Source organism: Taudactylus pleione, unplaced genomic scaffold (genome assembly GCF_031769625.1).
Source record: "Taudactylus pleione unplaced genomic scaffold, aTauple2 ptg000041l, whole genome shotgun sequence".
In the NCBI taxonomy this organism is placed as follows: domain Eukaryota; kingdom Metazoa; phylum Chordata; class Amphibia; order Anura; family Myobatrachidae; genus Taudactylus; species Taudactylus pleione.
Window position 1 is genome coordinate 46,103,499 of NW_028284443.1, and position 15,710 is coordinate 46,119,208.

The 15,710-nt window shown below is 41.3% G+C and overlaps 1 protein-coding gene across 2 annotated transcripts in view; it reads right to left on the reverse strand.

Moving 5' to 3' along the window:
• Nucleotides 1-7,650: 7,650 nt before the first annotated feature.
• CARS2 (cysteinyl-tRNA synthetase 2, mitochondrial) overlaps nucleotides 7,651-15,710 on the reverse strand; it is a 141,470-nt gene continuing 133,410 nt past the window's right edge. For both annotated transcript variants that reach the window (XM_088458430.1, XM_088458422.1), the window contains 2 exons: nucleotides 11,081-11,338; nucleotides 7,651-7,804 (listed from right to left, as the gene is read on the reverse strand). In XM_088458430.1, coding sequence (XP_088314556.1) covers nucleotides 7,754-7,804; nucleotides 11,081-11,338 — 309 coding nt within the window. In that variant the 3' untranslated portion in view covers nucleotides 7,651-7,753. The remainder of the gene's footprint in view (nucleotides 7,805-11,080; nucleotides 11,339-15,710) is intronic.

Sequence of the window (15,710 nt, forward strand, 5' to 3'; positions counted from 1 at the left end):
AGAGAGATCTCATGGCGTCCATCCACAACCACAAGGTCCCCAGGTACGGGTTCAGGTCCAGAGAACCATCAGCAGCCTTCGTAGACACACTGGCAGTAAGATGGGACTTCAAGCTGTTGTATCTCTTTTCTGTGATTTCTCTTCTCCCAAGAGTTCTGAGAAAATTCAAGCAGGAAGGCGGAACAGTAACACTGGTGGCTCTGCCTTGGCCCAGACGTTATTGGTTCACAGTCATACAGAATCTGTCCATAGACAGTCCATACCCTCTTCCTCTGTGGCAGCATCTGCTAAGGCAGAGTCCCTGCCGACATCCGGACTTACCTCATCTGACTGACCGTGTGGCTCTTGAATCTTCAATCCTAAGAACGAAAGGTTTTTCCAGTTCTGTAATTCAAACAATGATTAGGGAATGGAAGACTGCCTCTGCATGCATTACAGAGTTTGGTATTCTTTTTGTCAATGGTGTTCCTATGGGAAGTATGTTCCTAAGATATTCAGGATTTCCAGGGTACTGGCTTTTCTTCAGGCAGGATTAGACAAAGGTCTACGCCTGGCCACTTTGAGTGTGCAGGTTTCTGCACTGTCAGTCTGGTTCCAGAAGAAGATTACTTCATTACCAAATATTAGAATTTTTTTCCAAGGAGTTTTGCGAGTTCAGCCTCCGTTTGTTCCACTGGTAGCACCGTGGGATTTGTCTTTGGATCTGAAGGGACTACAAGCTTGCCATTTGAACCTTTGGACTCTGTGGATTTGAAGTGATTAACGGCAAAGGCATTTTTTCTTCTTGCTATTTCTTCTGCTCACAGTGTCTCTGATTTGGCAGCGCTATCTTGTCGCTCCCCATTTTCTATTTTTCACCAGGATAAAGCTGTTCTTCATACAAGGTAGTGTCTAGTTTTCATGTGAATGAAGAAATTGTTCCAGCTTTTCAGGCCCCAGACCTTTCTGTAAGTGAAGCCCTAGATGTAGTTCATGCTCTCTGTATCTATGTGGAGTATACAAACTCTGTTAGAAAATCAGATGCACTTTTTGTATTATATGGTTTTCACAAACGAGGATGGCCAGCTAACAAGCAGACCCTGGCTCGATGGTTACGTATGACTATCTCTCAGGTGAACACAAAGGCTGATCTCCTGTCCCAAAAACGGTGACAGCAAATTCTACTCAGTCTGTAGGGCCATCGTGGGCATTTGCTCGTGGTGCCTCTGCGGAGCAATTGTGCAAGGCAGCCATGTGGTCTCCCGTCCACGCCTTTCTTAGGTTTTATGCCTTTTAATACTTTTGCCTCTCAGGATGCTTCCTTTGGGCGACGAGTTCTCCTTGCCGCTCAGGAGAGTCCCCCACCCTAGGGGCACTGATTTAGGACATCCCCATGGTATCCCTGTGGATCCCTATGGACCCTGAAGAAAACAAGAGTTATGGTAGACTTACCTAGATAAATCCTTTTCTTCGGGGTCCACCCTAACGCACCCGGCTTCATTGGGTTATAGTCTTTCGGTCACAGATTCCCTCATCTTATGCAACAGTGTTTCTGGTGTACAATTGTTCTTCCTTCTCCTGCCATGAGGCTTGTTAACTAAACTTAAGTCCTATGGCTAGGGGCAATGTATATATGGAGGAGGACCAGGGGTATCCTGGGAGCAGAAGCTTTAACTGTTTGGTGCCTTCCAACCATAATATCCCCGTGGACCTCAAAGAAAAAGAGTTATCTAGGTAAGTCTACCATAACTCTAATTTTTTCCCCAGACATCCTTCTAAGTGGTTATTTAATGTAGGTATGTGTAAAGCAAGCTGTATGCTTCCTTCCCAAATTTTAATAGGAGTTCAGACTGGTGCCAGACAAGACTCTTGAATGTGCTTAGTAGTTCCTATTTTTATTTTTGACCAGATGGGCTTACTCCTTGTGAATACATGGACTTACTCCACCACCAGAGACGCATGCCATGGCATATAAGGATTCCTTCTTACTGACAGTAACCACCAATTACTGACTCATTGTAAGCTGGGTCGTAGCTGTGACCACCATGCTCCGGCATCTGAAACCACTTACTGCTGAGTAATTAAATATTCACAATGCTGCAGCACCTTCTAGATGATGACGGATAATTATGATTGCTTACTATGGATCCGTTCCACTTTGGTAGCAAGCACTGGGTTAACATGGAGACATTAGGCTCAACTCATTGCAGCCATAGAATGGATAAGCGTTTGCACTTATCTGTTGGTCACAAAATAAAAAGCAGATGCATGCATATTGGAAACCAGTAGATATTTATTAGCTCCAATAAAATTTCCTAAAAAAAGTATAGTACTCTCCGCTAAAGGCACCAAGAGTACACACAGCATATGGGTTTTCTCAGAAGATAAACATATCACATTCAAGTTAACATATGCCCTACTGCCTTTTTAATACAATTTCAACAAACATGTTGGCATGGGTAAACCAGCCTCCAACCTCTATAAACCAGTTACCAATCAAGATTAGTTCATATAATGCATGTCAATAAGTATGGTTGTTACACACATTCACATATATGGATCTTGCATCAGGAAAATGTCTTCCAACATTGTATTTAAACTCCATTGCCATAAATTTGCTATGTAAGATCATCTTTAAATAGTTACCACACAGAATACAGAAAATGAGGATGACACATGTGATAACTAAATTATCTGAATTTATTTAGAAATTTACAGCAAACTGTATTTTGTTGCTAAAATTACCTACCGTCTATTATGGACTAAATTCTACACACAGACACTAATAATACCCCTTTCAGACATGGCGAGATTCCCGGGCTTTTGCCTGGGCTCGGCCAAACTACTCGGGTCTTGCTTATGTCTGAAAGGCACCTACCCGGGAATACGTTTCTAGGTCGGCACCCCTATTGACCAGGGTTTTTCCCAGGACTTACATCGTGGGTAGACGACCCAGGTTATGTGTGAATGATGCAACCTGGGATTTTACTCCTGGATCGTCCATATAAGCTCCTGATGCATACTGATGACATCAGCGGCAGCCAGTGAGGCCAAAGAGACACTGCACACACACAGAGGAGAACAGTGCCAGTTGTGAGTGGGCTAAGGAGAACAGTGCTTGTCGGCCATGATTACAGCAATGCATTATTCCCACCTGGTCCATTTATAGCCAGCCTCCACCTTTGCATGACCTTATTATAGTGGGCCAGCAAAGCGTCCCCTTTAAAGTACAAAACTGTAAATAATAGAAAAACCCGGCTTATGTCTGGGTCTCTGGTGTAGTATGAAAAGGGATCTCAAGCAAAAACCCGGGATTTAACAGGTGAAAAACCAGGGTCTGAGAAGGGAAATTCCCTGGTCGAATGTCTGAAAGTAGTTTTAACCAGGAATATTCAACTATTATTTTGAGTGGGTCACTGAAAAGTTAAGATTTTGCCAGACTAGACATTCGTGTTACCCCCACCCATTAGCTTTATTAATTTTGTACTTGCCCCTTTATTTGGCTGTTTTGTGCCCCTCTAACTTCCTTCTACTTAATTTTCTCTTCACATCTATATTCTCGTCTTCTGTTCAAAGTGGCTCCTCTCTTCAGTTTAGCATACGAGAGGTTAGTACGTCAGCAAAACCAAATCAATGTGAAAATGGTGGAGAAAGCGGTCTGTTTAGCGAGCTAGTTTGCATTGTCTCGCGAGCAGAATTTTGAATGCAGTTGAATAGGGCTGTACTAAACCTTTGTTGACGATAGGATAAATAAGATTAGCTATATATTCAGTCCACATATAGACACCATTTCCCTTTGAAGGCACCCCAGCCCAGCAAGTCTGACTTTTTATACGAATGGTGGCCATATCTTGGGTCCCCGGCACATTGCCCATGCAGCCAGAAAAGAACATGGATGTTCCTGAACTACTATCTATGCAATATAGAAAAAGACGGAGTTGTCTCTCCACACAGACTGAATACAATGGAATGTTATATATTTAAAATAGTTCATACCATTGAGACGCTGACCACGTGCTCAGATCCCTGTACATGCGCTAAGTATCATACATGCCCATAAGTCTAAAAATGGGCACTGCCTTCACATATCATTGTATTTGTTATAACCAGTGCTTTTGTTTCTGTGGAAAAATGTTCCCAGTACTCCCCTAAAGTACAAGTTGATACAAGATTTGTAGTAGCTTCCATCCTCTGGATAAGTATGCAGATGCTTTATTCATTTCTGAAATGATTTAACGTATTTCTTTCTGTTTCTGGAACTAGTTATAAGAAGTTACAATTGTACAAAAAAAAAAAAATCAAAATCGGATGGTAAGCTGAACTGTTGAGCACCAGTAGAATCCTCACCTTGTTGGAGGTGGTGTGGTTTGCCTGTCAATCAGGGAGGGGGAGGAGGAATCTGGGGTATTTAAGGTCTCTGTATGCCATGTGTCAGGATGGCCGATGCCAGGTAGTAGCTGATGACTAGGTCTCTGTTAGTAAGTGACAGGGCTGTGAACATACTTCTCTGTGAAAGTCATTGTTTTGTGGTCATCCTGAAAACAATAAAACAGTGGTGGAGAAGACCAGAATAAGTGTGCGTGCTTCTACTATATGGCTACCTTACCACAATTTAAATAATGATTAATTCACAAATCAATGAGAATAACTCTGTGAATACCATCTTAGTATGAATACATTTTGAAATTCTGGACGTGACTCTCAGTAAACAGAAAAACAAAATGGAAATGTAGCACAAACCAATAAGTTATCTAAAGTAAAACCTGAAACTTGTAGCCATTAGCCATTTATTGGAGTCCAGGAATTAATTGTTTGTATGCTGTGGAGATCGGTGTATGTTTTTTGGGTTACTTCTCATTCTGTTTAAAACTTTGTGGATCTTAGTAGGGTTTCTAGGTCAATTGGGATATTCTCTACCATTTCTGGTTATTATGGCTAGGGATAGACAAAACTGGAAAACACCTGAATTAGCGTCCCTGCTGAATACTCTAAATTGTCTCCGCATTGCTGTAAACACCTGGTGCTGGCCATGCCGCCTCCATGTGATGTCATGAGGGGGCGTGGTCTGCGCCGGGAGCACTAGCTACGGCACTGGGACTACAAACACTTAATTGCAGGTGTGATGTAAAGACTGAAATCAAGATAAATCATGTCAGACCTTTGAAAATTAATGCAACTTTGAAACTAACAAAATTCACATGAAAGACAATTTTTTGTAACAAGTGAAAATAAATGTGCCCTTGGTGCATGAGTGTGCATATACCTAAAGTAATACTTTGTTGAACCACCTCTTTTATTATAGCAGTGAGTCTTTTTGAATAAATCTAGTAAATGTTGCACACTGTATTATGCAATTCCATTCAACCCTTCCCTGCAAAATACTTCAACATCCATCAAATTGTTATGGGCTCTCCTGTGCACGGTCCTTTTTTGAGTATTTCCACGGGTTTTCAGTGGAACGGAGGACTAGGCTTGACTGGGCCATTTCTTGGCTGACTTGTATGTGTATTTTGGATCGTTATTAAGTTGGCAGGTGAAATTCTTCATCTTTCCGACTGAGGACAGCAGGTTATCTGATAAAATATCTTCATATTTGGAGCTATTCATTATACCCTCTGTTCTCACTAGAGCCGGTGTCCTAGCTGATGAGAGTTAGCCCCAAGTTTGATTCTGCCCCCAGCATGGTGCATTGTAAGGATGGTTTTATTTGGCACACATTTTTTAAATTTAAGGCCACAAATTCAACCTTGGTCTCATCAGAAGAGACGACTTCTGCCATGGTTTGGGTTGATTGAACGTTTACTATTTTGACAGGTTTGGATGTTTTTTTGTAAGAAATGGCTTTTGTCTTGCCACCCTAGCCCATCGTCCACATGTGCAGAATATGTGAAATTGTTGCCACGTGCATTGAGTGACCAGCTTTTGGGAGAATCTCCTTCCAGCTCCTTTAATGTTGCTATAAGTCTTCTCATTGTGACACGCAGGCAATTGTGGCAATGTGAGTTTGGCCATCAATGCTCATCACTCTACAAGCATCTTGCCATTAGATAGGCAACCTATATGTTTGCATTTGGCTTGTGCACTAGTGTGTGGGAAAGCAGGAGATGCTGGTTTGGAGATCTGGTGCTTTGCCTGATTCCTACATGCAAACAACACTTAGGCACATGAAAAACCTCTGTCCTGGCATCCTCATCAGCACGGAAAGCACCTCAGATGCTGTACTAATATGGCACTGAGTATTAGGTTGCCAGATTCTGTGCCTGTGACCCAGATCTAGTGTTACTTGTTTTTGATTCTAGTCTGTGTACAGGCTTTCAGATTGCTCCTGACCACTAATCCCAGTTCTGCCAAGTGCCTATCTTTCTAGCACCTATGCCATTAACCCTGTATCTGTGCAATAGATAGATTTTATTTCCAGTGATGATTACTAATACTGGAACTTGTGAAATTCCTGCCTTAGTAGGAACAGCTTAGGGTTTGATCACAATTGCTTTCATTATGGCCAGGTATATGCTAGTTACTTGTAATCAGTATTTTCAATGTGATAGGTTATCTCCAAAACCAACTACAGCCCCATTATGAAAGTGCAACCAGGATAGCAGGTTTTGTTTTGCACTTGAATTTTGTTGGTCTTGAGCTCACATTAGAAGGTAGAGAAAGGTCTGACATGATTTCCCTTTTATTGGAAGCTTTACATGATAAACACCTGCAAATTCAGTAAGGATGTGCAGACTTTTTATATGTACTGTAGCTCGGCATATCCACATTCTTCTGACATGTTGTAGTAGCCACTTTATTGCTGTCTATATAATGAGGTCTAACTCAATAGAACTTAATGGTGTTTATTATATTTAGTAATAAGATATAATTATATGCATAGTCTATTAGATATTTCATAAATGCTTGGAGCAATTCCTTGTGCCTTGCCATATAAATACATCCAAATACTTCCACTACTTCGCTATATATTGTCCCACACTTATGATTCAACCAGCTGTGATCATTTCCCTCTTGCTCATGAAAAGCTTGGTATCACTTGGAGCAAACCTGAGCAGGGCCCTCTTACCTTTATGTCTGTCTCTTACAACCCAGTTTTCTTCTATTAATGTTGTTTCAAATAGTAAAGCGCAACAGAATATGCTGTGCTATATAAGAAACGGTTAATAAATAAATAAACCTGGCCCTTTATGGTCATTGTCAGTTACTTACTAACATTAACTTATATATTTTAAAAGAATGCTACCGTATACAATAAGTCCACTTCAAGGAAGGGTAAGTAAGCATGTATGGAACATCTGCAAAGAATTTCAGCAACAAAATCACTCAAATAATTTTAGCATTACACACAAATATGACCCCAATGGCCTTAAAACCATAGCCATACAGAAATGTAAAAATAATCAACAATAATAGATCTTTGTCCTCAATAACGTTGGGTCCTTAATGGTGTAAATGTAGACTTTACTACTCAATCTATAATATTTAATGTTTCTTCTGCAGGGTCCATAGGGACCCTGCAGAAGAAACCCCCCGAAGTAATATGTAAAAATACATATTACTTATAATTTGTAGCTGTGCAGTATCCCCCGTCGCTGTGATGTCCACACCACACTATTTGTTTTGTTGATCATAAAATAACAGAATGCTTTCAAGGAACATTAATAAGTAATATACAATGCAATTTTTGCCACTTTATATTAAATAAGTATACATTTTAATATCAAATAGCAACAGTTTTAAAATAAAATTCACAATATACTGTGTATCCTTCATACTAGTCCTCTTTATTATGTTGCAGTTCCCAAGTAGAAATATTTCCTCTGTCCTGAAGAAAAGATTAAATATAAGAATGTTAACAATAATATCCACTTTAAAAACTCTATACACACACACAGTGATCTATTGATAATCATGGGGAAGGTTCTGGCTGAACTCACTGTAACTAATTTTAAGTACAGTATCGCATGGATCCAAACATGGTTATTTCTGGTTTTGGGTTTGTCTCTATTATATTATATACAAGTACAGCAATGATGTAGAAATACAATATGTGCGAGAATTAATTCTCAAATCAGTGTGTAGATTTGCGCACATACCCTAAGACTATTAATAAATTATCCATGGATATTACAAGGCTGCTAGGCATAAGTGTCTCTGTAGATAGCATGCAACCCTGAAATCAAAAGAGATTAGGGAATTCTTACTTGGCAAGATCAGAAAAATAACAAGAGAATTTTATTCATTACAAATAAAAACACAGCCAATAATTGATTATGGTAGTATTCAACCCCTTTGTGTCCATACCTGGTAGACTACAAGCTATAATTGTAGCGAAAGTGCTTCTATACTGGGGAAGCCTCTACCAGCTAAATGTACATCTGGACACTGCAATTTTCACTCACTTGTCTTTGCACTAAAAGCTTGAGTTCTATTGGATTGGCTGGGGAAGAGTGGTAAACAAAAACTTAAAAGGATGAAACAGAATAATGATGGGTTTAAATTCTACACTTTGACCAGGACAATTTATTCCTGCATTTTAGGGCCCTATGTACTATAATCCGCATTTATAATGCGGTTGTACTGTGATATTTCCGCATTGCAAATTTAGGAAATATGACATGGATGCACTAACATCCGCATGCAGGGACAGAGTTTGCCATAAAAGCTCTGTCCACTTCTCCCTGTATTTTTCGGAATAAATACAGGGAGAATGTGTCTGCGCAACCACCCCTCCTCTATGCAGCAGCTGACCAGGGTCACAGTGCAGGAGCCGGGAGACCAGCTGAACGGAACCCCAGAGGACATCACCGGAGCACAGATTACCGGTCCCGGGATGCAGGTAAGTGGTTTTTGTTTTGTTTTTTTACAGTGATCAGCTTGTGGCCTATTTGGACCACATGCTGATCACAGGGTGCAGCTCCTGCTCTGCTCTGCCTGTCAGAGCAGAGCAGGAGTCAGGGAAACTCTGGATAACGCCCCTTCATAACTCCATTGTGGCTTTTACTGTATGATTTCTGTCAGTATCCTGCTGGAATATAAATTTTCTCCCATCTCCTAGATCTCTTGCAGACTGCAGCAGTTTCGTATATATCTCTTACTCATCCATTTTATTATATATTGTGACACATTTGCTCACTAGTATGGATAGTGTTTTTGGGATGGAACACAGTGCTAGGCTTACACCAAACATAGAAACTAGCAACGAGGCCAAAAAATTCACGCTTAGGGGGTATATTTTTTACTAAGCCGCAGATTGGTCGTTTTGCCCACAGGGTTTAAAGCATCAATAATATTAAATGCAAAAGCAACCATATTTTATATTATCCTTAAAAACTGGACTGTTAGGGTGACTTGAGGACAGAGTTTGGGTACCTCTGGGCTAGGGTCTGACAAGACCAAAAAGGTGTAAGGGTCCAACACATGCTTTTTTTTTTTTTGCAAACTAGGCTAAGATTTTATGTGAGCTTCTGAAGTGGTTTTCTTTTTGCCACTTTTTGTGCGGTTGTCTCATAGACAGTTTCTACCATCATGGCCTATTGCCAACTATAACTTTGTTTGCCCCATAGCAAAATCTTGAAAGCCTTCACCCCAGCCATTGCCACTTCAATGCCCCTTAGGGGAGCAGGAGAAAGATGAAGTGGGTGTCATGGGGCGAGAGAGAAAAAGAGGGGAGCAAGAGATAGTGTGAGGGAGAGAGAGACAGTGTCAGAGGGAGGGAAAGACCATGTTAGGGAGAGAGTGTATCAAGGGGAAAAGCGAGAGAGAGGAGCAAGAGAGTGTGTGTTAAAGCGAGAGACAGGGAAGTGCCAAATCATCTGGGTTGGGCCCGATGTGGGGGGGGTTCCCACCATCAGCGGGACTGTTGCGGCTTCCAACGCTCACTGACTAAGACATCCCGGTCCGTCCGTCAACCACTGCTGTAGTGAGGTATGCTTCCGGACTCCTGACTCATTGTGTGCACAGAGCCTACAGAAAGACTTGCGGGAGGATGATGACATAATTTCACTAGTCCTTCTGTGGACTCTGTGCACACAATGAATGCGGCTCTACAGTCCCGGACTCCCGGTGACACCCCTCCCCTACCACCTTTTCGACTAGTAAACTGCCGAGCCCGACGCATGGGCACACTAGTAATAAAAAAAATTACAAAAAATGCAGTGGGATTGCTTGCTGGGTCCCGGGCCCCCCAAGCGGCAGGGCTCCATAGCAGTTGCATCCCCTGCACCCTCTATAGTTACGCCACTGATCATTGCCATGGAAGGACTATTAAGGAAACTTATGGCAAATGCAACTGTTACAGATTCCCAGTTGTGAGCAATCCTTTAATATCCTAGAAGCAAGTTCAACGTAAAGAAATGCAAAGGGTATATTTACTAAGGTGAGCCTTTTTAGAAGTTGAGTTGTTGCCCAGAGCAACCAATCACATTCTACTAAACATTTAACTAGCATCTGCTAGAAGATAATAGCTACAATCCGATTGGTTGCTATGGGCAACATCTCCACTTCTAAAAACTCTCACTTTAGTAAATATACCCCTAAGTCTTTTAAACCTTATAGCCTTCACTTGATTGTTGCTTTTCATTAACCTTTGTTTGGAGTTGCTTTGAATGTACTTTATTCTTCATGGTGAGAAGCTCTCACTTTAACCAACTGTGGGAGCTCTTACAGAGGAGAATTTATTTTGAAAGCAATAGAAACACTACAATGTTTATAGGTGGACTCAATCACCTCTTGAGACAACTAATTGCACCAGAATTTACATGAGAGGTGAATACTTAGGTAATCAACGACAGTAATTTTTTTATTTGTAGATAGATAAGAAAATCCTCTACAGTTTCGATTGTACCTACACTTACAACAGAACAGGCGATACTGGGCTGTAATAGGGCATTCCCACAATAAGCTCAATGAGAGCATGTAGGCACAAGTGGGCTATGGGAAGTTGGAGGTAACAGAAAATGCACCTACTTGGAGGCGTATCTTTTTGCACTTACCATAGGGCAGGTGCAAGTGTGCACCCATATTAGTCATATTGCAAGCTACGTAATACTCAGAGCAAAGTACCCCCAACTTATTTGCATACAAACAAAACACAACAAACCTTAATATTAATGCCATATCCAGCCAGATTCTGTCGCACTGTGTCACAGGCATGCATGAGAGGCGCTCTTTCTTCCATTATCCCTCTCCTCTTCTCCTTGCGCTGCTCCCTTTCTTCCTTAGAAAAGGCAGACTCTGGTGCCATCTCTTTCATAGTCTCATCCGTTAGTAAGGCATAGTTACGTACTTTACTTCTGAAGTCTACAATTTCTTCAATCACGTTTGAGAAAAGTGCAGAACGTTTGTCTTCTACAGTGACCTAGCCAAATCCATAAGATATGACAAATACTTCAACATCCAGCATCACCACACACTGCTCAACTTTTGAGAACCAACTCTTCAATGCTAAAGGGGCATTGCCCTGCAATTAAAGCTAGTTTGTAACTGAAGTGGCTCCAAAATTTGACATTTCCACCTTTACCTTCTGTGATCTATAATTAAATTAAATATTAATATATGATTAAATTAAACAAATGAGGTTAGGGATTTAAACACTTATTGTTTCTTGTAGAGTTTATTGTGCACCGTATGAATACATGCAGTGTGATTATATCTTTTGCTTCTGTACCTAGAAATGTGCGGGTTAGGTTTCCTGGAAACCGAACACACCCGAACTTTGGGGAAATTAGTGGATCCGAGTCCCGGCTCGGGTCTTCTCGCCAAGTTTGGACCCCAAAACGAGGCAAAACGTCATCTTCCCAGCGTCGGAACGTGTATTAAATTATTTTTTTTTCCTGTTTAAAGCAAAAGAAACCTGCAGTCTTTTCTTATTCAATTTAAAAATTATATTGTGTAGTTCAATAAGTGTGTGTTCAGTACAGACAAGTGACGCAGCATATATTGTATATATACTGTTCTGTGTGTGGTGGGTGCACACTAAACGACGTGTGTACCCAGCGATGCGAGCAGACATATTGGGCAGCTGGTACACACTAGACGTTCTGGTGCCCGACCGTCTGATATGTTGGCCCCTGCTGCATGGGGTCATCAGCCGCATAATCAGGTTGAGCTCCATGTAGGGCCGACCTGATGATGCAGCTGACGACCCCACGGGAGCACGTACCACACAACATAGTGGGTACACACTAGACGATTGAGGATTTGTCTATCCAATCTATCGAAATCGCTCAAAAAATCATTACTGTTTACCCAGCTTTAATTTGCACCCCAAAAAATTCTCACAAAGGCCTATTTCTCCAAGTGTGTGTAAACAATTGCCAGTGTTTCTTTTTCATAAAAAACAAAGCCATTAGTGCAAAAAAAAAATTGCATAGTGCATTATCCTGCCAGTATAAGTGATGGTATGTGTGGTGGTGTCTCCCTATCATCTGCACCCCATAACAATTCTCAAAGAGACCAGTTCTTCCAAGGGGTAAAAACAATTGCCAAAGTTGTCTGTGTCTAAAATACAAAGCAATTAGTGCAAAAAAAAAAAAAAAAGCATAGTGTTCGCCTTCCAGTGTAAGCGACTCTCTGTGCGGTGGTGTCCCACCCTTAATCTGCACCCTATAACAATTCTCAAGTGTATATAATTAATTTATTGTCTGGTGTCAAAAATAAAACCAATCATGGATCAGTCGATAGTAGAGCAGGAGCAACAAACCCAGTACTAGTGCTGCAGCTGCTGTCAGTCATGATAGTACTTAAATATTTTCCCTTGACCACCTTTAGTAGAAAGAGCACCTGAAATCTAAACTATATTTCACAATGTTAAAGAAAAAAACATCACCTCTAACAATAATGGGAATATTTACTGCCAGAAAACATAAAATTGCCAGCATGCCATATACCTCAAGCAGTGTCAAGGAAAGCCTTAGACCATGGCCTTTTTTTGCGAGCGGTGGTCCTGATATTTCTGTTTCATGCACTAGAATGCCTATTGGTAAAGCTAGGACCAAACACAGTCAGGCATCTTCTGTAACCTCACATGCAACACCTTCATGCTCTGAGTCTAGAGGTTAAACAGGCAAATTTGTGCACAAAAAAACCACTAAGGCTGAAGAACACACTGTGTTTACAATCTTCACAAATCCCTGTGGAGAGTCTTAGTGTGTCCACGAGTGCTATGTTTGAGTCTGACATCTGGCACTGTAATCCAAGAGAAGCATCCTTCCACCATTTCTGTACACTCTGCAAACGTGAGGATAAGTAGCGTAAAGATGGTGACATAGAAATTGAGGATGCTACTGTGGAATTGCAACAGGATAAGGGAGTTTCTTGTGTATTAGACACTGCTGAGGATGTTGATTAATGCGTTGAACAAGAAGAAGTAGATTGAGGATTCAGGAAGATGTTGTTTTTGTCAAAGTAAGTCAGCCACCAGTAGCAACAGTTCTGTCCTGTGTTAAGGAGGCCATTGTCATGCCTGGCAATAAGACCAAAAAAGCCACCTCTTGTGTAGAATTATTTTTACCTAAATCCTGACAACACTTGCCATCTGTTCTGTCTATGAGACCAAAGTAAGCAGAAGTAGGGACGTCAATCATCTAGAAACCTCCTCCCGGTTAAGTCATTCGCAGTGAATTCATATAAATTATTTGGGAACATGTAAAGAATTTTATAAAAAAATAATAACAAGCAGTCCAGCATCAGCTGCCAACAGCATGGATAGATCCCTGCACATGCAATCTCCACCGCCAATACCAAGATACCCACTGATGAGGAGGAGTTAACTCAGCTCACCTGTTATGAGTGTACCAGCACTACTTGAATGAGCCCCCTAGAGCTCGCTGATGGGGCTCATGCAATAGGCAGGGATCCACAGAGAATTAACCTGGAGTTAGCAGCAGGCAAGGCAAGAGAGTTAATTGCAGGGAAAAACAGGTGCAGGTGTGTACTGGAGTCTGCTGCTGGAAACTAGCTGGAAGATTAGAAGTCTAGTAATTAGCCTGCACAGGTGGATAGATACAGACAGGATGCAACTCTGGATAGCAGCAGGCCAGCTACTCAGGATGCAGGTAGGAACTGTGTAATAGAATAAATACTTGAAATGGTTGAACTGGCAGACAGATGCAGGTTGGGGTTTCTAGCAGAATCAATACTTGAAGTGGTTGAACTGGCAGGCATATGCAGGTTGGAGATTGTAGTAGAGTCAATACTTGAACTGACAGGCAGATGCAGGTATACGCTCGGTCTAGACACAAACTGGAGGAGACACGGAAGGCAAGCTGAAGGGTCTTGGAGAGGCACAGAAACGTAGCTGGGGTGGACACACGAACAGAGCAGAATCCAGCAGGACTGGCAGGGACAGGACACTGAAGACTGAATCTGGGAGCAAAAGAATACAATGGCAGGATACTGAACACCGGAACAAGGGTACAAGAGCAAGGAACTGCACAGCGTGCAGCGACCACGTGAACATCCACTAGGTGCAGGAATGTAGTAATATCACTGGCAGGCAGAAACAGACTAAAATTCTTAATGAAGGGAGAGGTCTCCTGTGATTGGTCACTCAGGCTGAGTTCAGGTAACGAGTCTACCAACAGGTGAGTAACTGCACATAGCAGCTAGAGTCCAGGTAGTTTGGCTCTCAGTGGTTATCCTATCAGGCAGAGAGCTGCAGCGGCACATGTAACATCACCAGAATAAAACAACATCTGGTCAGGCTTAAAAAAGTTGTCCAAAACCATTGACACCTCTACCGTGACTCAATCTGATACACTAAGCATCAATGGTGGAGGAATTTTTTTAAATGAACAAATTAGCATGTCACACAGTCCCTTTTAACACTGGGAGAAAAAAAAAGGCAATTTGGAGCCCCTTGTACAAACTAGTTTTGCTTACACCCTCCGGTGTGTATTTGGAAAAAGTGTTTAGCACAGCCAGGAACCTTGTGAGTTATTGGCATAGGAGGTTAGATCCTCAAAATGTGCAAAAACTGAAATTCTATGAGGAAGACCTTTGTAGCCAATTTCAACTAAGTACAGAGACTTCTGTAATGGTGGATTCCAGGGGGGGATGAGCTAATATTGTGTAATAATAACAACACTGATGAGGGTGAAGATGATAATGACAACTGTAGAGATAATTAACAATACTGTTGCGTCCTTAAGCCCATTGGTAGCTTGTTTTGTGGGGACCCAAACAAACCAAACACTTTAGCGACAGGGACTTGTATGTTTGTATGTAGTGCTTGTTTTTTTTTTAAATTGTGTATGTCATTTTTAATATACAACATAAAGGACAGTTTACTGGGCTGTACTTTACTAGGGCATTGTTGACGGTCTTCTGGTTAGCCCATTTCACTGTTTTTCTTTTCTTTATAGTTGTAACTGCTTCTCTGTTCAGAATTATTAATCAATCAATGGCATGCCTTACCTGGCTTCCACACTACATGTTTGCCAGGTCCATGTCTTTGTTTTTTCTTTTGTTTTTAGTTAGAACTGCTTCTCTGTTAGTATAATCAATCAATCAATGAATGCTTTCCTGGCTTCTACCACATAAAATAGAATTAAATACTCTACCTCCATTTCTCTGTACTGACATCGGGCCTCTGATTTAGTTCTTGAGTAATGAAAACATTCTATAGCATGGTATAGCAAACTGCCATTCTGTCTGCCACTGCAGTGCCACTATGTTTCGTAGATGTGCTATATACTTTTCAACTGCCATGTGTTTGGCTAAACTAAGCG